The following is a 27,970-nucleotide window of genomic DNA, read 5'->3' as shown; positions in this document are numbered from 1 at the left end:
TGTAGGCTGTTCTAAGGTCAAAACTCAAAATTGGGAAGGTGTTCATAATGTTTGGTATGCTCAGTGTATGTACAACTGATGGGGGTAACTGTTCAACAAAAATCAATATGAAGCGAGGCACAAGTTGTGTAACACCCAACACTGATGGGAAAGAGACCCAATTCAAAGTGTCAGCTACTATTAAAGCTGATGACTCAGGTCAGTGTTAGTCAAGTACAGAAATTATGTCAACATTTAACCCATTGGCTTGTTGACTGTGGTCGGGATGCTTTTGCATGAGAGACGATAGAATAGGGCCACAGTCAGTAGCTCACATCGTTGTGGAACTTTGCATTTAGAAATGTCATACATAGGGCTGGCATGATTCCTTAACCCACATGTCAGAAAGGCATGTTGGTTCTACATGAAATATTTCTATCAGAGTGGTCCACAACATTGTAGCCTGCTGAACACAGCACAGTTACAGCTGACCTGGAAGGAGATGCAGCGATAGAAGTCCTGTGTTACGTCTTCCTCCAGTAGAATGGTGCCGCTGCCACCCTCCATTTCCAGCGACACATTCAACAACAGAGGCTCTGTGGCTTGGTGGACCTGAGCACAAAGTTTCTCTGTGGTCCCTCCTACCACCTCCGAGCTGACCGCCACCAGGTAAATCCTAAAAGGGGAAAGAGTCAGCATGAATGCAGCTGTGGTAATAATACTTAAGTGGCAGTGTACTCAAACAGCTCTTTAGTTCCTTTGTACCCTACTGATTTTTTAAAGTTGGGGACGAAGTGACCTTAATTGTCTCTGGCTATGTGCCCCACTCAGAGTCCAAACAATGAGAAATTGAGGGCACAATTGATTCCGTTTCAGACAGTGTTGGAGGGAATACCAATTAGTTGTTTGATGGTCTGTCAACCATGTATTGGTGAACAAAGGCAGCATGCCCACTCAGATTTGTACTGTTTAAAATAGATATACATATACACACTGGACAAACATATAAAAACACAACATGTACAGTGTTGGTCCCATGTTTCATAAGCTGAAATAAAACATCCCAGAAATGTTCCATTACGCACAAAAAGCTTATTTCTGTCAAATTTTGTGCACAAATTTGTTTACATCCCTGTTAGTGAGCATTTCTCCTTTCTCCACCAGAGAGATGTGGCATATTAAGAAGCTGATTAAACAGCATGATCATTATACAGGCGCATCTTGTAAAAGGCCACTCTAAAATGTGCAGTTTTGTCACACCAGAATGCCTCCGATGTCTCAAGTTGAGGGATCGTGTAATTGGCATGATGACTGCAGGAATGTCCACCAGAGCTGATGCCAGAGAATTGAATGTTAATTTCTCTACCATAAGCCGCCTCCAATGTCATTTTAGAGTATTTTGCAGTACGCCCAACCGGCCACACAACCGCAGACCACATGTAACCACGCCAGCCCAGAACCTACACATCCGGCTACTTCACCTGCGGGATCATCTGAGACCAGCCACTCATAAAGCTGATGAAACTGAGGAGTACTTGTCTGTAATGAAGCCCTTTTATGAGGAAAAGCTCATTCTGATTGGCTGGAACAATGGAGTCATGGTTGCTGATAATGGGCCTCTGTACGCCTATGTAGATATTCCATTAAAAATCTGCCGTTTTCAGCTACGATAGTCATTTATAATATTAACAATGTCTACACTGTATTTCTGATCAATTTGATGTTATATTAATGGACAAAGAAAATTGCTTTTCTTTCAAAAACAAGGACATTTCTAACTCCAAACTTTTGAATGATAGTGCACACACACACACACACACACAGCATTTAGAAAGTATTCAGACCCCTTGACTTTTCATGTTACAGCCTTTCTCCTAAAATTGATTAAATTGTGTGTCCCCCCCCCCCCCCCCCCCCCCAAATTTAAACTGAAATACCACATTTACAGAAGTATTCAGACCCTTTACCCGGTACTTTGTTGAAGCACCTTTGGCCATGATTACAGCCTCGTGTCTTCTTGGGTATGACGCTACAAGCTTTGCACACCTGTATTTGGGGAGTTTCTCCCATACTTCTCTGCAGATCCTCTAAGCTCTGTCAGGTTGGATGTGGAGCATCACTGCACAGCTATTTTCAGGTCTCCCCAGAGATGTTTGATCGGGTTCAAGTCCGGGCTCTGGCTGGGCCACTCAAATACACAGACCTTTCCCGACGCCACTCCTGCATTGTCTTGGCTGTGTGCTTAGGGCCGTTATTATTTTTGTTGTTTCTCTAGGATACTACTACCCACCTGGCAATTGTATTTAGTTGGCATTAGCTAGCCCAGATATGTTCCCAGTGTCCTAACCTTATAAAGCTACCAAGAAGCCATTTCAGGCTATCAATCAAGATAGACAAGCAAGCTACTCTTAGCTGGCATGCCTGTTGGCAAGTTGGGAGACTTTAGAAAAGCAACATTCCACATTCTCCAACTTCAGGCCAGGGGCCTAAGCTCCCTATGGACCACCCCCCCAGCCATCCTTACATACTTTGTGCCCCTCAGATTTTTTTGTGCCCATACTTTGTGCCCCTCAGATTTTGCAATCAGCCCCTGTTGGGGCTGATTGCACAGAAGGACATTGGAGGAAAGCACACTAATATGGACTATCACAAGTCGGATTTGTAACCCACAAATGTACAGGCCTGCTTGCCAGAATGTCTCATAAGGTATGAAAAGCCTCTCACGTGCAAGAAAGAGAGAGAAAGGTACTTTTCCTTCCCACTTCCACATTTTTTATATATATTGTTATTCACAAATGGAGACAATTAAAATCAGATATTCAGCTATATCAGTGCAGTGGGCATATACACGATTTTGTTATGTAATATTATGTTTATAACTAAAGTAATTATATTGCTCAGGTGACCTACCCTACATCTGCAGGTGCATAGCCTGGAGAATAATGAATTCCTCAATTTGATTATAGACTGTGGTATGCAGCCAAACATGTAAACAACAATTGCTTGTTGTGAGTTTAATCCCTCAATTAAATGACGAAAATACTACTTGCTTCTACTGCCTACTACTGTACGTGAAATGTTTTGTAGCGTACTTACGATTCATTGAAGGTGCTCGATGTCGCAGTTCGTAAAATTACTGATGTGATAAATACAAGGCAAAGGAAGTTGAGAGCCATGGCCATAACCGTGGTACACATCCTCCGCACTTCGAAATGCTCCCTTCCCTCGTCCAGATGGTCAGGAAAGTTGCACAAACCGTGCTGTTTATACCCAAATGCCCTCTTGTGTCACTCCCTTCCAAATAATTTATAATAATTTGGCACACGGCAGCCACCTCCCGTTTCCTCCCAATTCCGAAGAAGTTCTCAAACAGTCACAGCCCCGCGAGAAATGGGATGGTCAGAATGACACCAAAATACCTCAAGCTATTTTTCCCAAAATTCGGCCGTTCCTGCAAATGGGCATTCCATCTGCAGGAACTCTTCCCCCCTCGAACATCCACCGAGGTAAAGAAAGTTTCAAGTTGGATATTCGACGGATATTCGCACTTGAGCCAAAGACTCCAAATAAGTGGCAAGATGTTGGAAAAATTGCGCACAACATTATTTTCACGATTTGGACATTAATTCGCATTCCAAAGCTAATAAACATGTGGAAATGTGAGCACTATTTGGTATTCCTAGTCGAATTAGTTAGGGAGCGTAAACAAAGTGCAAACTTTTTTACTTTCGAATTTCAATAGCTCCTTGTCTCAAACAAGTGTCAGAATGTCCACTGGCTACCCTTCTGTATTGCACACCCTTTGGTTTGTTCATTTTCATCTCACACGTTTTTACGTGAATTGTTCAAACTTTAAAATCGAAATGGCTCCTTGGTCATGTGACCTACTGACTTCAAACAAGGTTCAGAATGTCCACTCGAAGACAATGAGGCTGCAGGCCAGGTATGTTTTTTTTCTCCAAATGTTAAAGGATTGTGATAGTTTGTTTTCAGTTCATGTTTAAGAGGACAATAACTTTTCTAAATGTGTTTCATTTGCATATTGCAGGTCACAGCTCTGTGGCGAAGAAACAATTGCGAGGTGGTGGTTGCTGATGTGAGGTCTACAGACAAAAAATCCTCTTTCCTTCTCCAACATTCAGAGTTTAAAACTCTGCAGCCCCACAAATGGCTTGTGGATGAGGTAATAAATACTAGTCGTAACATGACAATAAGCATTTTTTTCAATCACAATTCTAAACATGTTGTGGAGAAAAAAAATTCATACAGTAGTAATGATGAACATAGAAGTACATTAGATGTGCACCTAACCAAGTCTAAGGACATGTAATATAATTATGTAGTTAAGTGGAATTGGAGTTGAATGTTTCTGATGTACACCTGAATATTTATGGACCTTATTCTGTCACTTTAAGTAAATAGTGAAGATGTGTCATCACGTAAACACAGTATTGTCAGAATAACACACTTTTTTGACTACATAACACCTTATGTATGATACTTAATCTCCCTAACAAGGCATATAAACAGCAAAAAAATAATGTCCCCTTTTCAGGACCCTGTCTTTCAAAGATAATTCGTAAAAATCCAAATTACTTCACAGATCTTCATTGTAAAGTGTTTAAACACTGTTTACCATGCTTGTTCAATGAACCATAAACAATTAATGAACATGCACCTGTGGAACAGTTGTTAAGGCACTAACAGTTTACAGACGGTAGGCAATTAAAGGTCACAGTTATGAAAACTTAGGACACTAAAGAGGCCTTTCTACTGACTCTGAAAAACTCCAAAAGAAAGATGCCCAGGGTCCCTGCTCATCTTCGTGAACGTGCCTTAGGCATGATGTAAGGAGGCATAAGGACTGCAGATGTGGCCAGGGCAATAAATTGCAATGTCCGTACTGTGAGACACCTAAGACAGTGCTACAGGGAGACAGGACAGACAGCTGATCGTCTTCGCAGTTGCAGACCACATGTAACAACACCTGCACAGGATCGGTACATTCGAACATCACACCTGCGGGACAGGTACAGGATGGGGACAACAACTTCCCGAGTTACACCAGGAATGCACAATCCCTCCATCAGTGCTCAGACTGTCCGCAATGGGCTGAGAGAGGCTGGACTGAGGGCTTGTAGGCCTGTTTTAAGGCAGGTCCTCACCAGACATCACTGGCAACAACGTCACCTATGGGCACAAACCCACCGTCGCTGGAACATACAGGACTGGCAAAAAGTGCTCTTCACTGACGAGTCGCGATTCTGTCTCACCAGGGGTGATGGTTGGATTCGCGTTTCTCGTCGAAGGAATGAGCGTTACACCGAGGCCTGTACTCTGGAGTGGGATCGATTTGGAGGTGGAGGGTCCATCATGGTCTGGGGTGGTGTCACAGCATCATCAGACTGAGTTTGTTGTCATTGCAGGCGATCTCAACGCTGTGCGTTACAGGGAAGACATCCTCCTCCCTCATGTGGTACCCTTCCTGCAGGCTCATCCTGTTATGACCCTCCAGCTTGACAATGCCACCAGCCATACTGCTCGTTCTGTGCGTGATTTCCTGCAAGACAGGAATGTCAGTGTTCTACCATGGCCAGCGAAGAGCCCGGCTCTCAATCCCATTGAGCACGTCTGGGACCTGTTGGATCGGAGGGCGAGGGCTAGGGCCATTCCCCCCAGAAATGTCCGGGAACTTGCAAGAGCCTTGGTGGAAGAGTGGGGTAACATCTCACAGCAAGAACGGGCAAATCTGGTGCAGTCAATGAGGAGGAGATGCACTGCTGTACCTAATGCAGCTGGTGGCCAATACAGAAACTGACTGTTACTTTTGATTTTGACCCCCCCCCCCCCCCTCCCCCCTTTGTTCAGGGACACATTTATGTTAGTCACATGTCTGTGGAACTTGATCAGTTTATGTCTCAGCTGTTGTATCTTAATGTTCATACAAATATTTACACATGTTAAGTTTGCTGAAAATAAACTCAGTTGACAGTGAGAGGATGTTTTTTGTTTGTTGTTGCTGAGTTTATATGTGACAATGACCCAATAAATTGAATCTAGGCAGAATATATTAGTCAAATAAAAACAAATGCAAATGTAATTATGTTTGTTTTAAATCTCGATAAACAATCCTGTCTAACTAACCGACATTCTCTGAAATGTCTATGCATATTTCATTGTTGCTTAATTATTTGTATAATGTTCTTCACATTCAAAGCATTTGTGGTTTTACTTTTTCTCCTTATACAGACAATCGAATGGTACTTTCAAGCCACCACAAAAAGCTGTGGTCACGGTACAAAGAGTTACACCCTAAATCATTACTCAGCCCAAGTCATTCTAAATGGAGAAAGAAGTTCAGTGTGCAAGCAAAGTCTGCCCAAGGTACTAATTCAATCTGTTAGTGGAATTTTAAAGGATTAACTATTGATAAAAAATGTTGGGCTTAGTGGCAAGCATGTGAAATTATTTATTTCAGGTGAACTTCGGTAACTACAATGCTGTCATGAGTTTCTTAAATGTGAACCAGAACCACTGGAAGTTCATTGTGTAAAATCCTTTTCCCAAAATTGATTTAGATACATTTTTGTGAAGAGGTATGAGGGTTGTGATATGGGTGATTTAATAGTAAAACAATTTAAGTGATCAATACATTTCTATATTGCTTCCCCAGTATTTGCATGAACCATCAGGCCAAGTGTTCTTGGTTGACCCTGCTGGACAGAAAGAGAACGAGGAATCGGAACACGCTGCATTAAAATTCAGGTCTTAGTTATTCCATTGTCCTGGATCTAATACATATTAGCATTTTACATATAGTTGAAGTTGGAAGTTTGCATACACCTTAGCCAAATACATTTAAACTCTGTTTTTCACAATTCCTGACATTTAATCCTAGTAAATATTCCCTGTCTTTGGTCAGTTAAGATCACCACTTTATTTTAAGAATGTGAATTGTCAGAATAATAGTTGAGAGAATGATTTATTTCAGCTTTTATTTCTTTCATCACATTCCCAGTGGGTCAGAAGTTTACATACACTCAATTAGTATTTGGTAGCATTGTCTTTAAATTGTTTCACTTGGGTCAAACGTTTCGGGTAGCCTTCCACAAGCTTCCCACAATAAGTTGGGTGAATTTTGGCCCATTCCTCCTGACAGAGCTGGTGTAGCTGAGTCAGGTTTTTAGGCCGCCTTGAGCACACGTGCTTTTTCAGTTCTGCCCACAAATTGTCTATAGGATGGAGGTCAAGGCTTCGTGATGGCCACTCCAATACCTTGACTTTGTTGTCCTTAAGCCATTTTGCCACAACTTTGGAAGTATGCTTGAGGTCATTGTCCATTTGGAAGACCCATTTGTGACCAAGCTTTAACTTCCTGACTGATGTCTTGAGATGTTGCTTCAATATATCCACATCATTTTCCTACCTCATGATGCCATTATTTTGTGAAGTGCACCAGTCCCTCCTGCAGCAAAGCCCCCACACAACATGATGCTGCCACCCCTGTGCTTCACGGTTGGGATGGTGTTCTTAGGCTTGTAAGCCTCCCCCTTTTTCCTCCAAACATAACAATGGTCATTGTGGCCAAACAGTTCTATTTTTGTTTCATCAGATCAGAGGACATTTTTTCCAAAAAGTATGATCTTTGTCCCCATGTGCAGTTGCAAACCGTAGTCTGGCTTTTTTTATGGTGGTTTTGGAGGCTTTCTCCTAGCTGAGCGGCCTTTCAGTTTATGTCGATATAGGACTCATTTTACTGTGGATATAGATACTTTTATACCTGTTTCCTCCAGCATCTTCACAAGGCCCTTTGCTGTTGTTCTTGTATTGATTTGCACTTTTCACACCAAAGGATGTCTACAGTTCTTTTCTGAGGTCTTTCTTTTGTTTTCGCCATGATGTCAAGCAAAGAGGCACTGAGTTTGAAGGTAGGCCTTGAAATACATCCGCAGGTACACCTTCAAATCAAATCCAATTTTATTGGTCACATACACGTGGTTAGCAGATGTTAATGCGAGTGTAGCAAAATGCTTGTGCTTCTAGTTACGACCATGCAGTAATCTCTAACAGGTAATCTAACAATTTCACAACAACTACCTTTTACACACAAGTGTAAAGGAATGAATAAGAATATGTACATATAAATATATGGATGAGCGATGGCCGAATGGTATTGGCAAGATGCAGTAGATGGTATAGAGTACAGTATATACATATGAGATGAGTAATGTAGGGTATGTAAACATTATATGACGTGGCATTGTTTAATTAAAGTGACTAGTGATACATTATTACATCCAATTTTAAATTATTAAAGTGGCTAGAGATGAGTCAGTATGTTGGCAGCAGCCACTCAATGTTGGTGATGGCTGTTTATCAGTCTGATGGCCTTGAGATAGAAGCTGTTTTTCAGTCTCTCGGTCCCAGCTTTGATGCACCTGTACTGACCTCGCCCTCTGGATGATAGCGGGGTGAACAGGCAGTGGCTCAGGTGACTGTTGTCCTCAATGATCTTTTTGGCCTTCCTGTGACATTGGGTGGTATAGGTGTCCTGGAGGGCAGGTAGTTTGCCCCCAATTGACTCAAATGATGTCAATTAGCCTATCCGAAGCTTCTAAAGCAATGACATCATTTTTGGGAATTTTCCAAGCTGTTTAAAGGCACAGTCAACTTAGTGTATGTAATCTTCTGATCCACTGGAATTATTATTATAAGTGAAATAATCTGTCTGTAAACAATTGTTGGAAAAAATTACTTGTGTCATGCACAAAGTAGAAGTCCTAACCGACTTGCCAAAACTATAGTTTGTTAACAAGACATTTGTGGAGGGGTTGAAAAATTAGTTTTAATGACTGCAACCTAAGTGTATGTAAACTTCTGACTTCAACTGTACATTCATAAGTGTACTAATATTTTATGACATACTGTGAAAAACTCTCTTGGCTGCTGGCTCTGTCACTTTCAGACATACGCAGAGCAGACTGAAAGGGGAAGGGTAGCTCTTGACTTGAACCACAGGGGTTCTCTGTAAAGAGAGAGTAATCCAAAAGGCACAGACACACCCCTTGACTTTCAATTGGCAACCTTGACCTGTATGTATTCTCTCCTGATTGGCTCTGTGGTGCTTAGTCAATAGGAACTCCGTTGCCGGCCCCATCATAAAGTTTTTACACAGTCTGGCAGCCTGACTAAAGTGTCAGAGGTATGAGGAGAGACATCCTTCTATGTATTTATGGGAACAAATATTTCCTAACACTTTGGATCCTATTATTTCACAGTTAGATGACACAATGCGTCAATGCAAAAAAAACAAAAAATGACTAATTACTGTCCATGAGTAACTTCAACCTTGTGGGTGTTTGGGTCAATAAAGTGCCAACTCAATTCTACCACTGACTAGTCTCTCATGCCCCTATGAACAGGGACACAGGGAAATAGTTTTAAATCTAAACCAGCCCTTTTTTACTGGAGTACACTAACCCCTAATTGGGCCTCTTTTCTTGACACACAGTAGCAGTTTACCAGCTAAGAAGTCAAGAAGATAAAAAAGTAGATTGCTTTAAGGGTGTATTACATCCTGTGCTGGCCACAATGTCATATCCATTCTGGATTCTGAGTGGTAAAATCATAGCTGAAAAATGCCTCTATGTGTCTACTGTATGTGGGAATGTCTTATGTCCGTCCTACATGTAGTGTTGGTACATGGAATATTCAACAACTGCATATATCATAAATTGCTATTGCAAATAGAAGTATTATGTTCAACAACTGACATTTTCAGATATTATTTTGACAAACACACTTTAAGACACTTTGGTGCTTACAGTTCATTCTCTATTGTCATAGATTTGGTGGGCACTGTCATCTGTGACCTTTGTGATATGACTTTCTAAAAGCACGTACTGATGAATCTGTCACTTCATATTTTTTTCTTAAAATATACAAACGCTCTACATTTATTGACTCTGTGATAAGGTTGGATCCTATATGCTACTTTTGTTATTCTCCTGTAAATGGTTCAGTGCCTATAATTTAGGCTGTGTGTAGAATGGGACATAAAGGAAACTACCTCTACTAGATAAGGAAAACAGCATGCAGTTTTGGCCTGTGTATTCATTTGCCTATAACTAATCAGAATTCCATTATGTTCACATAAAAAAGAGAATACTTCAAAATGAGAAGATCCTGCCATGGAAAAGACGACTTGGTGGACATAAAGTGGAAAGGAGGGGAAATAACTCACAACATGCAGGAGGACACCTTCAACTGCGGGGTCTTTGTAATGCAGGTTTGATAGTTATATTTTCAATAATGAATGGTTAGCTGTTATGTGGCAATTAGGTCAAAAACTCAATTTGTTGGTGTAGCTGGCCAAGGAAGTTGCACAGAACTTCCCCAACATCCACTCCCAAATTGATAAGGAACCTTCACAAAAACACATGGAGCAACTGCGAAAAGAAATGGCTGAGGATAATACTAAAAATGTCTGGTATGTAATGACATTTAAATCAAAGTATATGTAAATTCTTTAATTTTATGTATGTAGTTGTGTGGGACAGCCATATGTTCAGTTCATGCCTGTGATGTCAGAGTTCAACAAAGCCAACAACTGCTTCATGTGTGCCACTGATAAAGAACCTGGATGTGGCCCAAAGACTGGGTTAGTAACTTTATTTAAAATGTTTATACTCTTTTGACAACAGTGACGGCATGTAAGACAATGTATGATATAACACAATGGATGGCTAATTCGTCATATTGCATTGATATTTGATATTATTTATAACGTGTTATGCTTTGTTTTGTTTTAGATAGAATATTTTGCATGCCAACGGTGGGTCCATGTGCTGTGCCTAGGAATGAAGACAAAAGAGTTCAACAGAGTAAAGAACACAAACTGGAAGTGCAGTCTTTGTTGTTGAAAATCCACACTGAAGAGGCTCTGAAATGTACATCAACCAGGGATAAAGAGAAAGTTAACACTGAAATGTTTTGTACTTTGAAGAAAAGTGTCTGACATGTTGGAAAAGATTAAAGGTCTACAATTTCCGTTTAATTTGCCAAAATAAAAATTTTATTCATTGATTTACTGGCCACCATTACTGTGGTTACATGTTCATATATGTATTGACCAGCAAACCCACTGCAGCCTACCTCACTAGCTCACTCTCCATCCCTGCTTTGGACAATTATTAACATGACTCTCGTACTTTGCCCTTTCCTTTATGGTTGATATTAATGATGAAAGGAGATATTCTGTACAGCTGTTAAATACTGAGGAGAAATAAATAAAAAATAGGGAAAATAAGTACTTAGAACTACCAATTATTAAAGATAAATATTAAAGAAAAGGGTAAACACAACACTGGACTGAATCCCCTAATTGTCAAACTAATATTAATGAACAACAATATCGAAGACACATGACTAGAGGTTATGCAATATGGGTGTATATCCACCACATGCTTCCTAGGTGTCTAATTGACCAAGGAGCTATTGAAATTTAAAACTATGAAAAATGTACTGCGTGATTTTACAGTACACAAACAAGAGTGTGCAATATATAATGCTAGTCCGTAGACATTCTAAAGTTTGAGTCTAGTAGGTCACATGACCAAGGAGCAATTGAAGTTTGAAAGTTTGAAAAATGAATGTAAAATCGAGTGAGATGAAAATGGACAAACTAAAGGGTGTGCAATGTGTAGGCTCACTGAGTGGACATTCTGAACCTTGTTTGACGTCAGGTCACATTACCAAGGAGCTATTGAAATTTGAACGTTTGAAAAATTCATGGAAAAACATGTGAGATGAAAATGGACAAACTAACGGGTGTGCAATGGTATCAAAAATGGTATAAAAAAATCTGTATACAATCAACCTATTCCAGACCAGTCTGCACGTTTTAAAGTTTGAATGGCGTTTCTATCATTGAAATGCATTGGGATTCATGCACATTTATTTGTAGTGTGAAAAGTATAAGTAGTATCAAAACGTTTTTTTCAAGCAACTTGGAGACATTCTGCACCTTTTAAAGTTGCTTTAGTCTCGGTAGCATTAGCTTTTTTTGCGCTAGAGGTTCCAGCAGAAGGCAAATCATAACTATACTGAACAAAAATATAAACGCAACATGTAAAGTGTTGGACCCATGTTTCATGAGCTGAAATAAAAGATCCCAGAAATGTTCCATGCACACAAAAACCGTATTTCTCTCCAATTTTGTGCACAAATTTGTTTACATCCCTGTTAGTGAATGTTTATCCTTTGCCAAGATAATTATTCCACCTGACAGGTGTGGTATATCAAGAAGCTGATTAAACACCATGATCAATACTGTGCTGGTGACAATAAAAGGCCACTCTAAAATGTGCAGTTTTGTCACACAATAAAATGCCACAGATGTCTCAAGTTTTGAGGGAGTGTGCAATTGGCATGCTGACTGCAGCAATGTCCACCAGAACTGATCCCAGAGAATTGTATGTTCATTTCTCTACCATAAGCCGCCTCCAACGTTGCTTTAGATAATTTTGTCAGTACGTCCAACTGGCCTCACAACCGCAGACCACATGTAACAACGCTAGCTCAGGACCTCCACATCCGGCTTCTTAACCTGCGGGATCATCTGAGACCAGCCACACGAACAGCTGATGAAACTGAGGAGTATATCTGTCTGTAAAAAAGCTCTTTTGTGGGGAAAAACTTAGGGCAGGGGCTGGGATTAAAAATAAAATAATAAATTAAACATGGCAGCAGCACAAAACAGGGTACAAACATTATTCGGCACAGACAACAGCACAAAGGGCAAGAAGGTAAAGACAACGATACATCACGCAAAGCAGCCACACCTGTCAGTAAGAGTGTCCATGATTGAGTCTTTGAATGAAGAGATTGAGATAAAACTGTCCAGTTTGTGTAGTTGTGGCAGCTCGTTCCAGTTGCTAGCTGCAGCAAACTGAAAAGACGAGCGATCCAAGGATGTGTGTGCTTTGGGGACCTTTAACAGAATGTGACTGGCAGAACGGGTGTTGTATGTGAAGGATGACGGCTACAGTAAATATCTCAGATAGTGGGGAGTGAGGCCTAAAAGGGTGGTATGGTAGCAACTGGTTATAGTTGAAAAGTAGATAGATGGGACAATTGATTGATTGATTTATTGATAGGATAGCCTGAACTTGTGAAAGTTAGTTTGGTGTCTTTAACTTGAATGGTTCAAGAGTTGCTATTGTTGTTTGCTGGGATATTAATGATTTATGAAGAAGACATTTTTTTTATCAAGTTTTATAATTTTGGGGTTGACAAGACAGAAAAACACAAATCAACAGACATTACACAGATACACACTTATCCCCCCACCCCTCCCCTTCCCACCCACAATACATGCTTATTTGAGAACAAAAGGTGCATTCGGAAAGTATTCAGACCCCTTGACATTCTGTTACGTTACAGCCTTATTCTAAAATAGATTAAATAAAAACAAATCCTCATCAATCTACACACAATACCCCATAATGACGAAGCAAAAACAGGTTTTTAGATTTTTTTATTAAAAATAAAATTCCTTACTTAAATAAGTATTCAGACCCTTTGGGATGAGACGCGAAATTGAGCTCAGGTGCATCCTGTTTCCATTGATCACCCTTGAGATGTTTTTACAACTTGATTAGGTTCACCTGTGGTAAACTCAATTGATTGGACATGATTTGGAAAGGCACACACCTGTCGATATTAGGTCGAAAAAAATGTCTGCAGCATTGAAGGTTCCCAAGAACACAGTGGCCTCCATCATTCTAACATGGAAGAAGGTTGGAACCACCAATGCTCTTACTAGAGCTGGCCACCCGGCCAAACTGAGCAATCGAGGGAGAATGGGCCTTGGTCAGGGAGGTGACCAAGAACCCGATGGTCACTCTGAGAGAGCTCCAAAGTTCCTCTGAGGAGATGGGAGAACCTTCCAGAAGGACAACCATCTCTGCAGGCGGACAGGAAGCCACTCCTCAGTTAAAGGCACATGACAGCCCGCTTGGAGTTTGCCAAAAGGTAAGGTTGAGAGGATCTGTTGAGAAGAATGGGAGAAACTCCCCAAATACAGGTGTGCCAAGCTCGTAGAGTCATACCCTGTCACACCCTGATCTGTTTCACCTGTCCTTGTGATTGTCTCCACCCCCCTCCAGGTGCCACCCATTTTCCCCATTATCCCCTGTGTATTTATACCTGTGTTCTCTGTTTGTCTGTTGCCAGTTCATCTGGTTTGTCGAGTCAACCAGCATTTTTTCTCAGCTTCTGCTTTTTCCCAGTCTTTCCTTTTCGCGCCCCCCCTGGTTTTGACCCTTGCCTGTCCTGTCTCTGAGTCCGCCTGCCCAACAACTCTGACTGTCCTGACCCTGAACCCACCTGCCGTCCTGTACCTTTTCCCCACCTCTGGATTATCGACCTCTGCCTGACCTGACCCTGAGCCTGCCGTCCTGTACCTTTGCCCCTATACTCTGGATTATTTACCCCTGCCTGCCTTGACCTGTCGTTGCCTGTCCCTGTTGCTTTAACAAACATTCTTACTTCGACAGTCTGCATCTGGGTCTTACCCTGATTCCTGATAGTACAAACTGGCCATGACTGACCCAGCAGACCTGGGCCAGCTGCGCAACGCCATCTCCACCCAAGAAACCACCATCAGTAAGCATTGCATCGTGGCTTTGTGGTGGGGGTACAAATATTGTCTGAAAGCCATGACTGGGCATTGGACAGTTTGCTGGAGCAATTCCACAGTTGTCTGGGAGGCTGCCTGCCAATGTGGTAACCCCCACAGCTGCTAGCAGCGCCATCTCATTGGTCAATACACCTTCTCGGGAGCCTCACTTACCTCCTCCGGAACACCTGTCGGGTGTTCCTAGGTCAGTGTTCCCTTGTCTTTGAGCTTCACCCCTCCTTCCCCTTGGATCACTCCAAGATAGCCTACCTCATCATGCTGATGGCCGAGAGATTGGGGCGATTTTGGCCTCCAGAACACTTCTGTCTCAGTACCTTTTGATCCGAGGACGCTTGCCCTTCCATATACATTTGGAGATCAAAGTGTGCAGTTTCTTCCAATATGTAAAAGGGGAATCATAGGGCTGTAAAAGTTTATCCGTGGAAGTATGTTCATCTTAACGATGGAAATGCATGTATGAACAGAGCTTGAATTTGAGCATTGAGACCACCTTTGCAGGTCAGACTCTATTTGTTTTAAACACTATTCAAATCGGTGGTGATCTGTAAGGACGGGGAGATGTCAACACCTAGGTATTTGAAATGGCTTACTATTGGGATGTCAGGGGACAAGGAGGTATTCCTCATATCTTCATTCGGTGGTAGTAGTGCACATTTTGACCAATTAATGTTGTAACCTGAGATTGAACTGACGTTTTTAAAGATATTGAGAAGGAAAGGTGGAGAATGAGGAACGTCTCCAACATATATTATCAAATATCATCTGCAGAAAGGGAGATATGGTGGTCAGAGTTGTGAGCAGTGATAGGAACATGTGTGGACTGACAGACTGCCTGAGCCAAAGGTTCTAGTGATAAAGCGAAGAGTAAGCTGTTGAGAGAACAGCCTTGCCTTGTCCCTCTGTCAATGGGGAATTGTTTAGAACATAATTTCCCAGGAAGCACCATAGTGTATGGGTAAGAATACAGTACTTTGATCATATTGATAAAACAATCTCCAAAGCCCATATGTTTGAGTACTGTCCAGAGGTAGTGCCATTCAAGGCGATCAAAGTCCTTTTTGGCATCAAGTGAAAGAACAGCAGCAGGTAGTTCTTTTCAGCTGTGTCAATGATGTGTAATAGACGGCAGATGTTGTCAGAGGCCAGACAACTTTTTATAAAGCCAGTTTGAACGTGATGAACTAAATTTGTCATGTAAGATTCAAGTCTTCGAGACATTCATTTTGCAAATAGTTTGACATCTGAATTTAACAGTGATAGGGGTTGATAGTGAGCACACTCTAATGAATCTTTATTTTTCTTAAGTAAAGCGAGATAATTGCTTTGTTTACATCTATTGAGAATTACCTTTTGGACACAGAGAACTGGATCATATTAAATAGTGGCTTCCCCAACTGCGCCCAAAAAACAGTCAATAACTCTATTAGTCTATTGTGAATCCATCATAGCCTGGTGATTTTCCTATGCTCAAGTTTTGTACTCTCTCTTTAAGCTCAGCCAAAGAGATTGGAGCATCTAATTGAGATGCTGCAGGATTAGGGAGATGTCTGAGTTGTACATTATTTAGAAAACTGGTGCAATCAGTATCATCATGTTTAACCTGTGATGAGTACAATTCAGAGTAAAAAGAGTGATATGTATTGTTAATTACCTTTTGGTCTGCATGGACTATCCCCTCTGTTGATTCGACTGCTGTAAGGTTTGCAAAGCACTCATTGAGCTGACTTAGCTCGTTGAAGTATTCATTTTGCCAAGTTTTGTGCATAATACATTCTGCCTGTTGTCTGTATAGACCAGTCTGTTCTTTCTTAACCAATTCTAAGTAATTCTAATTTGAATTGTTATAGTTTACAAAGTTTTGAAGATGTTAAAGTTGTTGAATGTGTCACTGTCTGTCCATGTGATCCTGTCTGTCATCTCAAATTTTTCTCTCAACCTGTGTGCACCTATGTTGTAATCCTTCATTCATAGGCTAGGTTGTAGCAAGCTCATGATGGGTATAAGGACATTTTCAGTATCATGGGGTCAATGTCAATAGTCCAGGTAGCCATTTGATTAACTGTTTAGCAGTCTTATGGCTTGGGGGTAGAAGCTGTTAAGGAGCCTTTTGAACCTAGACTTGGCTCTCCGGTACTGTTTGCCGTGCGGTAGCAGAGAGAACAGTATATGACTTGGGTGACTGGGGTCTTTGACAATTTTTAGGGCCTTCCTCTGACACCACCTGATATAGATGTCCTGGATGGCAGGAAGCTTGGCCCCAATGATGTACTGGGCCCTACGCATTACCCTCTGTAATGCCTTGCGGTCGGAGGCCAAGCAGTTGCCATACTAAGCAGTGATGCAACCAGTCAGGATGCTCTCGATGGTGCAACTGTAGAACTTTTTGAGGATCTGAGGACCCATGCCAAATTTTTTCAGTCTTCTGAGAGGGAATAGGCATTGTCGTGCCTTCTTCACGACAGTCTTGGTGTGTTTGAACCATGATAGTTTGTTGGTGATGTGGACACCAAGGAACTTAAAGCTCTTGACCCGCTCCATTATAGTCCCGTCGATGTGAATGGGGCGTGTTTGGCCTTCCTTTTCCTTTAGTCCACGATCAGCTCCTTTGTCTTGCTCACATTGAGGGAGAGGTTGTTGTCCTGGCACCACACTGCCAGGTCTCTGACCTCCTCCTATAGGCTGTCTCATCAATGTTGGTAATCAGGCCTACCATTGTGTCGTCAGCAAACTTAATGATGGTGTTGGAGTCATGCGTGGCCACGCAGTCATGGGTGAACAGGGAGTACAGGATGGGACTAAGCACGCACCCCTAAGGGTCACTGTGTTGAGGATCAGCGTGGCAGATGTGTTGTTGCCTACCCTTACCACCTTGGGGTATGCACATTTTAAATGTTGAAAAACTATAGATAGTTGGAATGTTTGTTTGATTGCTATGATAGGATAGCCTGAACATGTGAAAGTTGATTTAGTGTCTCTAGCTAGAACAGTTTGTGAGTTACTATTACTGTTGGTGCAAATTTATGCTAATTTGTGCAAATTTAAACAGAGTGGTCTAGCCTTCAGCAAGCACATTAATAATACAACTATGTAAGAACTCTAGAGTAGTCTAGCCTTCAGCAAGCACATTAATAATACAACTATGTAAGAACTCTAGAGTGGTCTAGCCTTCAGCAAGCACATTAATAATACAACTATGTAAGAACTCTAGAGTGGTCTAGCCTTCAGCAAGCACATTAATAATACAACTATGTAAGAACTCTAGAGTGGTCTAGCCTTCAGCAAGCACATTAATAATACAACTATGTAAGAACTCTAGAGTGGTCTAGCCTTCAGCAAGCACATGAATAATACAACTATGTAAGAACTCTAGAGTGGTCTAGCCTTCAGCAAGCACATTAATAATATGAATATGTAAGAAATCTGGAGTGGTCTTGCCTTCAGCAAGCACATTAATAATAAGTATGAAACATTTCTAAAGTTGTGCTTGGCTTCAGCAAGCACACCTAATGATGGTTTTAAAAGAGAGACAGAAAGCATAGTCAGACATTGGGAGGTAAACAGAGGAATTTACCAACGGATATGGAAAAGCCTCTCCCCAAGAGGCTGCATGCTCATACATTCTTTTGGTCTGATAGGACAGGATATTATTAGACAGCTCTAGGGCTATGAACATTTCTCAAGACATCCTACTGTCTATATCAAATGTGAACCAGTATACAATTTATTTTCTTTCTGTGAGAAGAAGTTTGCCAATCGTTCACTGTGTGTTATAGATTTGTTCATATTTCCCTGTCCAGTAATAACCTTTGATGGGGCTGGAGAAGAGAGCACCTTGTGAACCTTAGAGTTGTTGATGGCTTTACGCCCAGCTCCTACAGACTTGTGAACCACAACACCACACTATGCCTTGAAGATGCACACACACACACACACACACACACACACACACACACATACAAATGCACACACGCACACATGCACCACAAAAACAAACACTCACACGCACGTACACACAGATACACACACAATATTCAGTATGTGTTGTGTGCATGCTCTTAATTGTTGTTGCTGGACAATCATTTGTTTCTTCTCAACATAATTGTTTTTAAAGAAGTGCTCCTCAAGGATCTCCTTATTAATGTATTGAAGACGATGTGTCAGTTCTACGATCATCTACAGCAAGTAACAGAAGAGGGCAGCAGACTCAAGCACAGTATTATATCAAGAACCCCTGGCAGAGATCCTTGTTTAGTATTTCTTCATTTTTGGGATGGGCTCATTTTGAGGAATCATTGCGTACTTGATAGATGAACATATTTAAACAATGTAATTCAGAATAATAGTACATTCTGGTCAATATCGAATACTGATCAATATCTAATTCAAGGGTTTTGTAATGCAGTATCTGAATCACCTCAAGTAGACAAGTCTACTCTATATTTTCCTTGAGGCTCCTTCTGAAGTGATCCTGCTCTTACAACTCAACTGTATTGAGTTGAATCTGCTGCATCTTCATCAAAATGTTCACAATCAGAGTGACAAAAACAAACGCCCGAATCTTCATCAGAGCACACATCAGCTCTTTTTAGTATTTAGAAGCCATATGGATGCACTTGTGTGTGGAGACAGGGGAGCTTTGTCTCCATGTGGCTGGCCTGTTGATGAGGGACTGATTAAGCCTGTGGTTGTGGATGACACAGGAGAGCAGCTGGCTGCTGCTGCCTGTTAGTTCGCTATGGACCCAGACTGCTGCTGAGGCTCAAAAGGCCCCTGTTGTCATGGGAAGAGTGACTGATCATGGCAGTACTGCTGTTGAGGAGCATTCCTGTTGCTGTTTCATACCCATTCTGGGTTCCCTATCCAGTATTTAATATCTATAATCCCTCAGGATAACCCCTAGTGGACTGGCACTCCACAAATATACTCAGGGTGGGATTCACAATAGACTGTTGGGTGGGAGTAAGTAAGGTGCTGAGGGAGGGAAAAGTATTATTATTAATACTGTAAAACACTTGTTCTCTTTGGCTCTTAGATCAAATTCAAGGCTTATTATTCCTCTGTTGCTGTGATGAAACTACAATGGCTTGAAATCACTGGATTGTTGTCTATTCCAACCCATATTGTTATGTGAGACTGCAGTACTCAAATAAGATTCAGTAATCCAGTAACATTATCTGAACATGTAACTGCAACCCTTTACGTTTTAGTCATTTAGCAGACGCTCTTATCCAGAGCGACATGCAGTTATTTTGTGGTTTGCTTCCTTAGCTCTCCTGGTCCTGGTCAGCTCATAGTCAGGGCTGGGGGCATAGGATACTAACTACCTCCCCAATCTGAGCCACTATCAGTTACTGACTGAAGGTGATTGTGAGGGAGCTCAAGATGAAGGTGAACAGAATGTCACCGGTATGATTAATGAAATGAAATGAGAAATGAAATGTAATGAGAACCTGAGAACCTGCTTAGAAATTGTCTTTAGCCTCTACTTCAGTATTCCTGCTCAAGCTCAAACCAGACTTTCCAGAACACCGCACTTTGTTCTGCCACCATCCGTTGTGTACCTTGTCACATCACACTGGATTATTGACCTCTGCCTGCCCTTGACCTGTCGTTTTGCCTGCCCCCTCCTGTAGTAATACACTTTTGTTACTTCGACACTGTCTGCATCTGGGTCTTCCCTAAAGCGTGATAATATCCTAAAGTGATGCTTTTGGCCCAGTGAACAATTTTTTACAAATCTAGTTTTACCATCCATATCAGGGTAAGATATGTTATGGTATTAATATTCAGGCTCAATGTCAATATGATTCAAAGTATTTTTGTAAGTAATGTATAAGCATTTGTATTAATTAAACAGAGAGATTATTTATTCTTCTGAATGTCATACAGACCTACAAAAGAGGAAGTTCTTAGTTCCTGCTGGAGATTGAACCACATTTGACAATGCAGTACATTGCATGACATTGTGCTGCATGATAAGATGACAGAATGACACTCCCTCTTTCTACCAAGCTTCCTCAGGGATGATTGACTTTCAAGAAGGTTTCATCAAATTGAAGGTCATATCTTTGCAAATTTGCCTCTGATATAATTTTTCAGGACTATTCTATACAAATAGATTTTCGTAAAGGATGTATACCTACACCAAAAAGGAAGGAAGCAATTCCATTGTTTATTATAGTACAGGATTTAATCGCTATAATGACATCTTACACACAAGTCATGTGAGAGGGAGGGTGTATTAAAGGTTTCAAAAGTGTCCCTGCATTGGCAGGAACCTGTAGTGTTGCTTCCCATATTGCCAATCCGTGTGAAAAGTTAATGTAAGCAGGATTCGTAGGGAGCTGGTGATGAAACTATGCTGTAACTGTTACCAATGTGCCACACTTGCGAAGTGCAAGCCCTCCTTTGAAAGCAGTTCTCTCTATGATGTAGGGTCAGATCTCCCAAAGATTCTTGAACAGTAGTTGCAGAGAGGGCAACGCTTTTGCAGCAGAAAATATGATTTGTATTATTTTCCATAAATGAAATTTAGATAGAAAATAAATCAAATATAGCATAAAATTATATAGGTACGGCATACGAGATGATATGTGACTACAGAACGCATATCATATGCATACAATATGCCTGTTATAATATAAACCTTCTCCGTGACCTCTTCGAACAGAAAAAAGGGAAAAAAACATGAAAATATTTGCACATTCTCCACATCCGCACACACAAACATCCGTTCGTGGTAGCATGCATCAGTGTTAATTGGGTGTTTCATGTTTAATTTTTCCACTATTCCAAATCTTAAAGAACCTCTCAAAAAGCAACAGTACTCTCCCATATGATTATAATAGTTACATTCCAATTTACTAGTGCTGGTCTCCTGGAGAGATGTTAAACAATAACAAATGGACTACAATAGCAAGTGGACTACATTCCTCAACGATGCTATTGATAACACCAGGTGGCGTTTCTGCTGCTATCAGATGGTTAATGCTGTGAGAAATTGAAACAGCGAAGAAAGCAAACAAAAAAAGACAAAAAAGTGTGTCCTGTATCCTTATACTATGACCAGTTTTGTGCATTATTTTGGGAATGGAATAGAGTCTAATTTTTATATATTACAATAGAATATCGGTTGCAGGTTAGGTTACACACGTCGAGAAAGAATAGACGTAGAAAGGGTCAGACGACTGCAGGAAGTTTTCATGAACTTCATGGCACGAATATTACAAATGCAAAGAATTAAGAGGTTGTATGCACAAAAGCTGCAATGAGTGCAGTAACAAGAACATTGTAAGCGCAGAGGTAAGGGGATTATTTTAAACCCTTGGCAACAGACACGCCAAAAACCATGTTTTCAAAGGGGGGCAGTGTTCCCTATTACTATAGCAACAGGAAGACATGGCTGCTTCAATCAGCTTTTGGTTTCTCAGTGAGGAAAATGCATAGCAACTCCAGACAGAGAGTGGTGTAACTGTTGTACTAATGAGAGATAAAGTCAAGTGTAAGCTGCTTTGACCTCCTGTGTGTCCTTTTGTCCTTCTAACCATATAGCCCTTTGGAATTATTATTTTACTTTTAATATTCTACACACAAAATATGTTAATAAGACATTTTTTTTATAGAAGTTTGACCATTTTAGTTGAGATGAAATTGATGGCTAGTAGCCTACTAAGTTTTTCTCTGGTTGATTACACTAAAGTGCATTACATTTATAATAGAATTTGCTCATTCGTAAAGTTATAGGTTGCAACCTTCTTATTATAACTATTAAAGAGGTAATGTCTTATGGAGGAAATAATAAATACTGAAAGAGGCAGGTGGCCTCTATCTCCTTACTACTTGTACACACATATACAAAGTAACATTGGATCTATGACGATTAAAAATAATTTGACAATTCCTAATCGACCAATAAGAGGTTTAGTCTAGATAAACCAATAGTGTGACCACAATCCTACAACATTCGGCGAACCCGCTGCGTAACTGATGCAACAGTGCTGCAACAAAAATTACACCTTCCAACTGCAAGACTGTATCCTTCCTCCCGTGTGTGTGACTAAATAGTCCGTTATAAACCGTGTCCGTTATTACAGAGTGATTTATGTAGGACATTCTCTGTGGGTGACAATGTATTTACTAACAAGATATTAGCTCGGAAATATGATCCTTAAAAACGCCATGATTCCTGAGGTGAATTGCGTTTTTACAACCCAAGTGTGGTTGTAGAAATGTAAATATATATTATTATTTAAATGTAAATAATGTAAAGTTACATCGTTTTATTTCCATTTTATTACAATATGTCTTTTGGAAATAACAGGGTGGAAAGTCCCTTGGATATGACGCGATAAAAGGGGTAAAATGTAAACTGCGGATTGATTTGTAACAGTGTGATACGGTCCGGATTTAGTAGTTCCAGAAGAAGTTGCTGATTCCTAAACTTTCTGTTTGAAACTCATCGTCTTCATAATACACCAAATGAGGTCATTGTGTTCTAAGTAAGAGATGACTTATTAAATTGACCTCCCTGTCACTAATTGTTGTGCTTTGCATTTGCAACGCACTTCCAAACAACTATACTATTGAGAAATAATGGGGTAAGTGAAATTATTTGTTCTCTTTATTCTACAGTTGTTGTTAAGTATAATGTGTTCAATATGTTAGCTTTGACATTGTAATTGTTTTATTAACCATTTCTGAAATGATGTTGGGGTTATTGTAATGACCTTTTAGTCTAACAGAGATATTTAGAATCTACAGTTTTACAGTAGCCTACTGAGCTCAGAGGTGAGAACTGCCACTGAAAAATATTTTATCACTGGGCTACTAGTAAAATCTATATTTTTCAAATGTAGAAATTTGCTATATATTTAAAACATAAACATATAATAGTTGGAACGAGAGGAAAAAATAATACTTTCTAATATTTGATATAGAATACACACAGGCTAACTAACATCGTGTAGGCACTGCTTTCCTGGACTGTGAAATGGATTATAACAAATACAATTTGATATGTTGTTGAGATATTATAGTTGCATTTTATGAGGGGAGTGAGTTTTCATAGAGACAGTGTTATATAGCCCTGAAACAGATTTCCAAACCTAACTTATTTTCATAAAGTTCAGTAGTTTCGTAATGTGAAAACTAACATGTTGGTTTATGGATGCAAAATGCAATTATCAGGAATCTTCAACCATTTTTGGTCTGTGAAGACCCTCTGATAATTGTACAATTGTAACAGTTGTTTTTAGTGTGTGGTGGTTTTGGGGGTGTGGCAGTGGGGTGAAATGGGGGTGTTTGGGTGTGGAAATTCAGTAGAGTTGTTGATTGTTTTAAGTAGATTTTTTTTTTGTCATTCACAGGTCTTCAAGTGTTCCCACCACTCTGTCCATAGTGACGCTTCTCTGGAACCCTCGCACACTTAGTGCATTTCACCATTTTGACCGAAATAAAAGACACGATGGCGATATCGATCCTTCGCAGGAAAATTCCTCTTGTTTGCACGGTCGACCTCATCATTCCCTCTTCCCAACAAGCTAACGACAGCCAATCCTGGGGAAGGAAGGGGGTGGAGTTACCGGAGAGACAGCACATAATTGGTGAGTTACGGCAAGACGCTTTTTTATTTTTCCACATTCCAGGTGGAACCGCACTGCAGTACGAACTAATGTCGTACAATGAGTGAAGCTAAGTGGATATTTTCCCAATGAAGACGATGGCGTTCAATCATTTTCAAATGATCGGTTAGTTTCGCAAGGATATATATATATTTTTTTCTACATTTATCGTTTATCGTCTGAAATTAAAGGACCGTTTAAAAAAAATCCTCATTTAATTGTATGCCTGCGATATGGACATTTGAATTCAATATTTTAATAAAATCATTTTTTTTCATAGGTGATGGTCAGACGGACTGGATGACGGAAAAAGTTGATTTGTCTTCGTTCCAGTCGACTACTGAATCCTCTTCTAGCTCATCTTCTCCGCCCTCACCGTTGGAACATGATGTCAAGGTGCCCTCTGACTTGGAGGTCATGACCTCTCTTTTGCAAGAGGAGCTTGCTCAGCTTGAGGATTACTTCCGGTCTGAATCGACTTCAACCAAATTGGACAAATCACCAAAATGTGACAAAGGTGCCCAAGCAATGGGTGCCCATTCTTACTACCAGTTGCCCTATGCTTCGTACAGTGGCAACCAATCAGAAACCAGCCCACTGTTTGTTACCCTGGCAACAGGGGAACTCGACCGAGTGAGCTTCTGTGGTGGTCCCATTGGAAGACCCAAAATGGCTAGACAATCCCCATACAACTGTCATCATCGTTCATACAATACTTGCCGAAGAATAGTTTCAGATGGTGTCAACAAAGTTGGAGAGGAACTTGAGCATGACACCTGGAGTGCCAAAGGAAGTTCCTCAGGAAGCACAGAGGTTCCTGTTAACCACTTTTCTACATTGAAGAGAGTTGGGAAGAACATTGGCAGTGTAAAGAAAGTCAGAGAATGTGGTGTATTGCTGAAGGAAGAGGAAAGTTATTGTTTTACAGAGGACGTTTTTTGCAGTGAAGAGATGACCAGAGGTTTTGGTATGGGTGGGTCCTACGATACCCACCCCAAGAGAGAAGGACAGTTGATGCATGGAATGAAGGTTAGTGGCAGGGGTTATGATGGTATGGGGCTGGAGGTCTTTCATTGCAACAAAGATGGTGGACTCTCTGGAGGTATTCCTCAAGAGCCAGAAGCAAACGGTGGCTATTACCACCACCACCCAAACATTGCTGATACAGAGCCTTATAGCTTTATAAGTGAAATCGAAGAGCCTACACAAGTACATGGTATAGAGCCCCAGCATGGCCACTACCTCTTCCCAGAATGTCTTGGAGACCAAAGCTACGAATGTCTGTCAAGAGGAGAGAGCGAGAGGCCAATGGTGGACTCGCCCATTCACAGGCAAGCAGTACAGAGGCTAAAGGAAGATCCATGCTCCCTGAGCTGCCTCAAACCTGGCCTTGTCGCTGTCCCTCTGGAAGTACATACCGGAGAACGGAAGCAGAAGAAGAGAGACCAGAACAAAACAGCTGCTCACAGGTATGTTGTGAAAAATGTACTGATTTTATAAAGTTTAAATAAAAACTGTGATGATAGAATGTTTGGTCATTTTTTTGAGTCTGACCAAAAAAATGTCTGTGCACATTTTAAGTAGACCTTCATCTCTGGTTTGAATGGGATCACTGTGTCTTTTCACTGGTGTGATAGTGCTACAAGAATTTCTCAGATATAAATGTGTTTATAAAATCTGAAATCTGAACTCTTCTAATAGGACCTGCTATCTTGGATGTTCATAGATACATATCCGGAAATCTAGCACTTAAGGGATGAGGTTGGGAAAACATGTCCATGTTAAATTCATGACACTAGCTATCTCTATCTCTTAGAGAGAACTGATATTGAACTGCCAACCTACTGTAGCTCAGTGACTCAAGACAAGTCATGGTTACTTCTACAAAGATAGATGGATGTTGTGGGTGTAGGATAGGGTTGGCAACTGCCACTTGTGGTGGGGACTGAGAGAGGGACATAATAAGGGGAAAGGGGAGGGGGCTCCAACGGTACAGCAGGTGCAAGCTGACCCTGGTATTTTGTAAACTGTAGGTATCGACTGCGTAAGAGGGCGGAGCTGGACATACTGGAGGATGAGCTTCATGGGCTGGAGGAACACAACCGGGAGCTCCGTGACAAGGCGGAGTCAGTGGAACGAGAGATTCAATATGTCAAAGATTTACTCATCGAGGTCTACAAGGCACGTAGTCAGCGCCTAAAGCAAGATGCCAGTGCCTAATCTCCTACCCACAACACCAGCACTCACATCAAAAGCACTTGTTTGTTCAAAATTATAGTTGCATGATTTTGGTAGTTTTTCAAAAAAGAAATAATATAATTGCTTGATTATTGTTACAGACAATAAACAACACAATGTATTTTTACAAATGTTTCCCTGAATGACTTCAGGCCTTAGTTGAATTTAGGAGGGAACTAAAATAAACTGTCCGTGACCACTGTGACACTGACCTGCCTTGTAATGTTTGAGCTTGCAATGATTGACTGTTTAACTGTCATTTTTTAACAGTAATAGAAGCGATTGAATTATGTCTGTGTTATTGACACTCAATGGCAGCATGAAGGAAGGAAGCTTTATTCTGTGATATTGTACGTTTTGTTTTATTTATTCATTTAAGTACCCTTTTGCTTCTTCCACTCATTTGGTATAAGGGACGGAAGAAGGAATGTTTAAAATGCTGTGGAAAAGTTCATTAATAAATGCTGCAAACTACTAGAATATTTGATTGCTATAAAATGCTCATGTTGAACATGTAGGAAACCACCTAGACCTTGCTAAAGTACCCAATGCATGTTTGATTGTTAAAAAAGCATGATTGCTTGTTATTTGAAAATGACAACATTCTCTGAACTGCATGGCTTCCTGATTTAATGGTTTCCATAGAGCATTTTCTCAAGTCATGCTTTAACTGTTTTAGTTTCATTAGCTGACTAGTTCTACAGAGCTTTCCCCTCAAATATTGAATCATACTCAGGATGTTTGTCCACTTTTACATAATGGGGAAAATATACATGGCATTCACTGTTTTATCTTCTTGGTTTTTTCTTGGCTGTATTTTGCGAAATAACAATCACCTGTTGACACAACAATAAATTGTTGTTGGGCATAATGTCTTCATGAGAATCTTATTTGATGAGTATGTGTTCAATTCAGGTCTGATTGTTTGATAGATGATGATGTCTGGTAACTAACTATCAGGTAAATTGCAGCCAAATAAACTAGTTATGTTTTTTATCATGTATTCTTTGTGGACTGTTATTACAATACATTGTTATTACACTGTTATAGAAGTCAGACACAGTTTACATCCGTGTTGCTCAATCCATTTCTGTGGGACCCACAGAGGGAGTGCACTTTTCTTTTATAGCCTAGCTAACAGTGATTGGTCATGTAGCTTAATGTACGGTGGACTAGATGTCTGTCAAAGTCCAGCAAATAAACAACAACATCAAGGTAGGTCAATAGGGAGTCTCACCATCAGCCCGGACACCGCTGTGTCGGGCATTACACAGGCCGAAAAGTATCCGCTCAAACACGTACAAACCCAATGCGGTGGTAAGGGGCATTGCAGGGGCATTATACAGACTGAAAGGTACCCTCTCAAACTCATACAGACCTGACCAGGTAAAAGCTGTCTTCTCGTAATCTGTGACTCTAGTCTGCTAGAACC

General features: G+C 40.7%; 2 protein-coding genes and 1 long non-coding RNA gene across 6 annotated transcripts in view; 2 read left to right on the top strand and 1 right to left on the bottom strand.

The window, feature by feature from the left end:
- Positions 1-3,783, bottom strand: part of LOC110503780 (alpha-2-macroglobulin) — a 30,105-nt gene extending 26,322 nt beyond the window's left edge. For 2 of the 3 annotated variants that reach the window (XM_036961907.2, XM_036961908.2), the window contains exons 1-2: positions 3,076-3,693; positions 472-655 (exon numbers count right to left, since the gene is read on the bottom strand). In XM_036961907.2, coding sequence (XP_036817802.1) covers positions 472-655; positions 3,076-3,176 — 285 coding nt within the window. In that variant the 5' untranslated portion in view covers positions 3,177-3,693. Of the gene's footprint in view, positions 1-471; positions 656-3,075 lie in introns of all 3 variants that reach the window. The other variant, XM_036961906.2, reaches the window with a different exon arrangement.
- LOC110503783 (uncharacterized) lies at positions 2,552-11,061 on the top strand. Of its 2 annotated transcripts, none has more exons than XR_002470516.3 (7): positions 2,552-2,724; positions 4,028-4,162; positions 6,229-6,363; positions 6,653-6,744; positions 10,141-10,267; positions 10,526-10,639; positions 10,791-11,061. It is a non-coding gene; the product is annotated as an uncharacterized LOC110503783 (long non-coding RNA). The 2 variants fall into 2 exon arrangements; XR_002470517.3 differs by lacking the exon at positions 2,552-2,724 and adding an exon at positions 3,329-3,922.
- Positions 11,062-22,665: 11,604 nt separating this feature from the next.
- LOC110503777 (uncharacterized) lies at positions 22,666-27,534 on the top strand. Its single transcript, XM_021582293.3, has 4 exons — positions 22,666-23,277; positions 24,046-24,282; positions 24,581-25,769; positions 26,334-27,534. The coding sequence occupies exons 2-4, from the start codon at positions 24,144-24,146 to the stop codon at positions 26,518-26,520; spliced, it is 1,515 nt and encodes a 504-aa protein (XP_021437968.1). The 5' UTR covers positions 22,666-23,277; positions 24,046-24,143; the 3' UTR covers positions 26,521-27,534.
- The last annotated feature ends 436 nt before the right edge of the window (positions 27,535-27,970 follow it).

Source organism: Oncorhynchus mykiss, chromosome 24 (assembly GCF_057628025.1).
Source record: "Oncorhynchus mykiss isolate SJ-2025 chromosome 24, ASM5762802v1, whole genome shotgun sequence".
Classification (NCBI taxonomy): domain Eukaryota; kingdom Metazoa; phylum Chordata; class Actinopteri; order Salmoniformes; family Salmonidae; genus Oncorhynchus; species Oncorhynchus mykiss.
The sequence above is the reverse complement of the archived record's forward strand: the minus strand, read 5'-3'. Positions and strand labels throughout refer to the sequence as shown.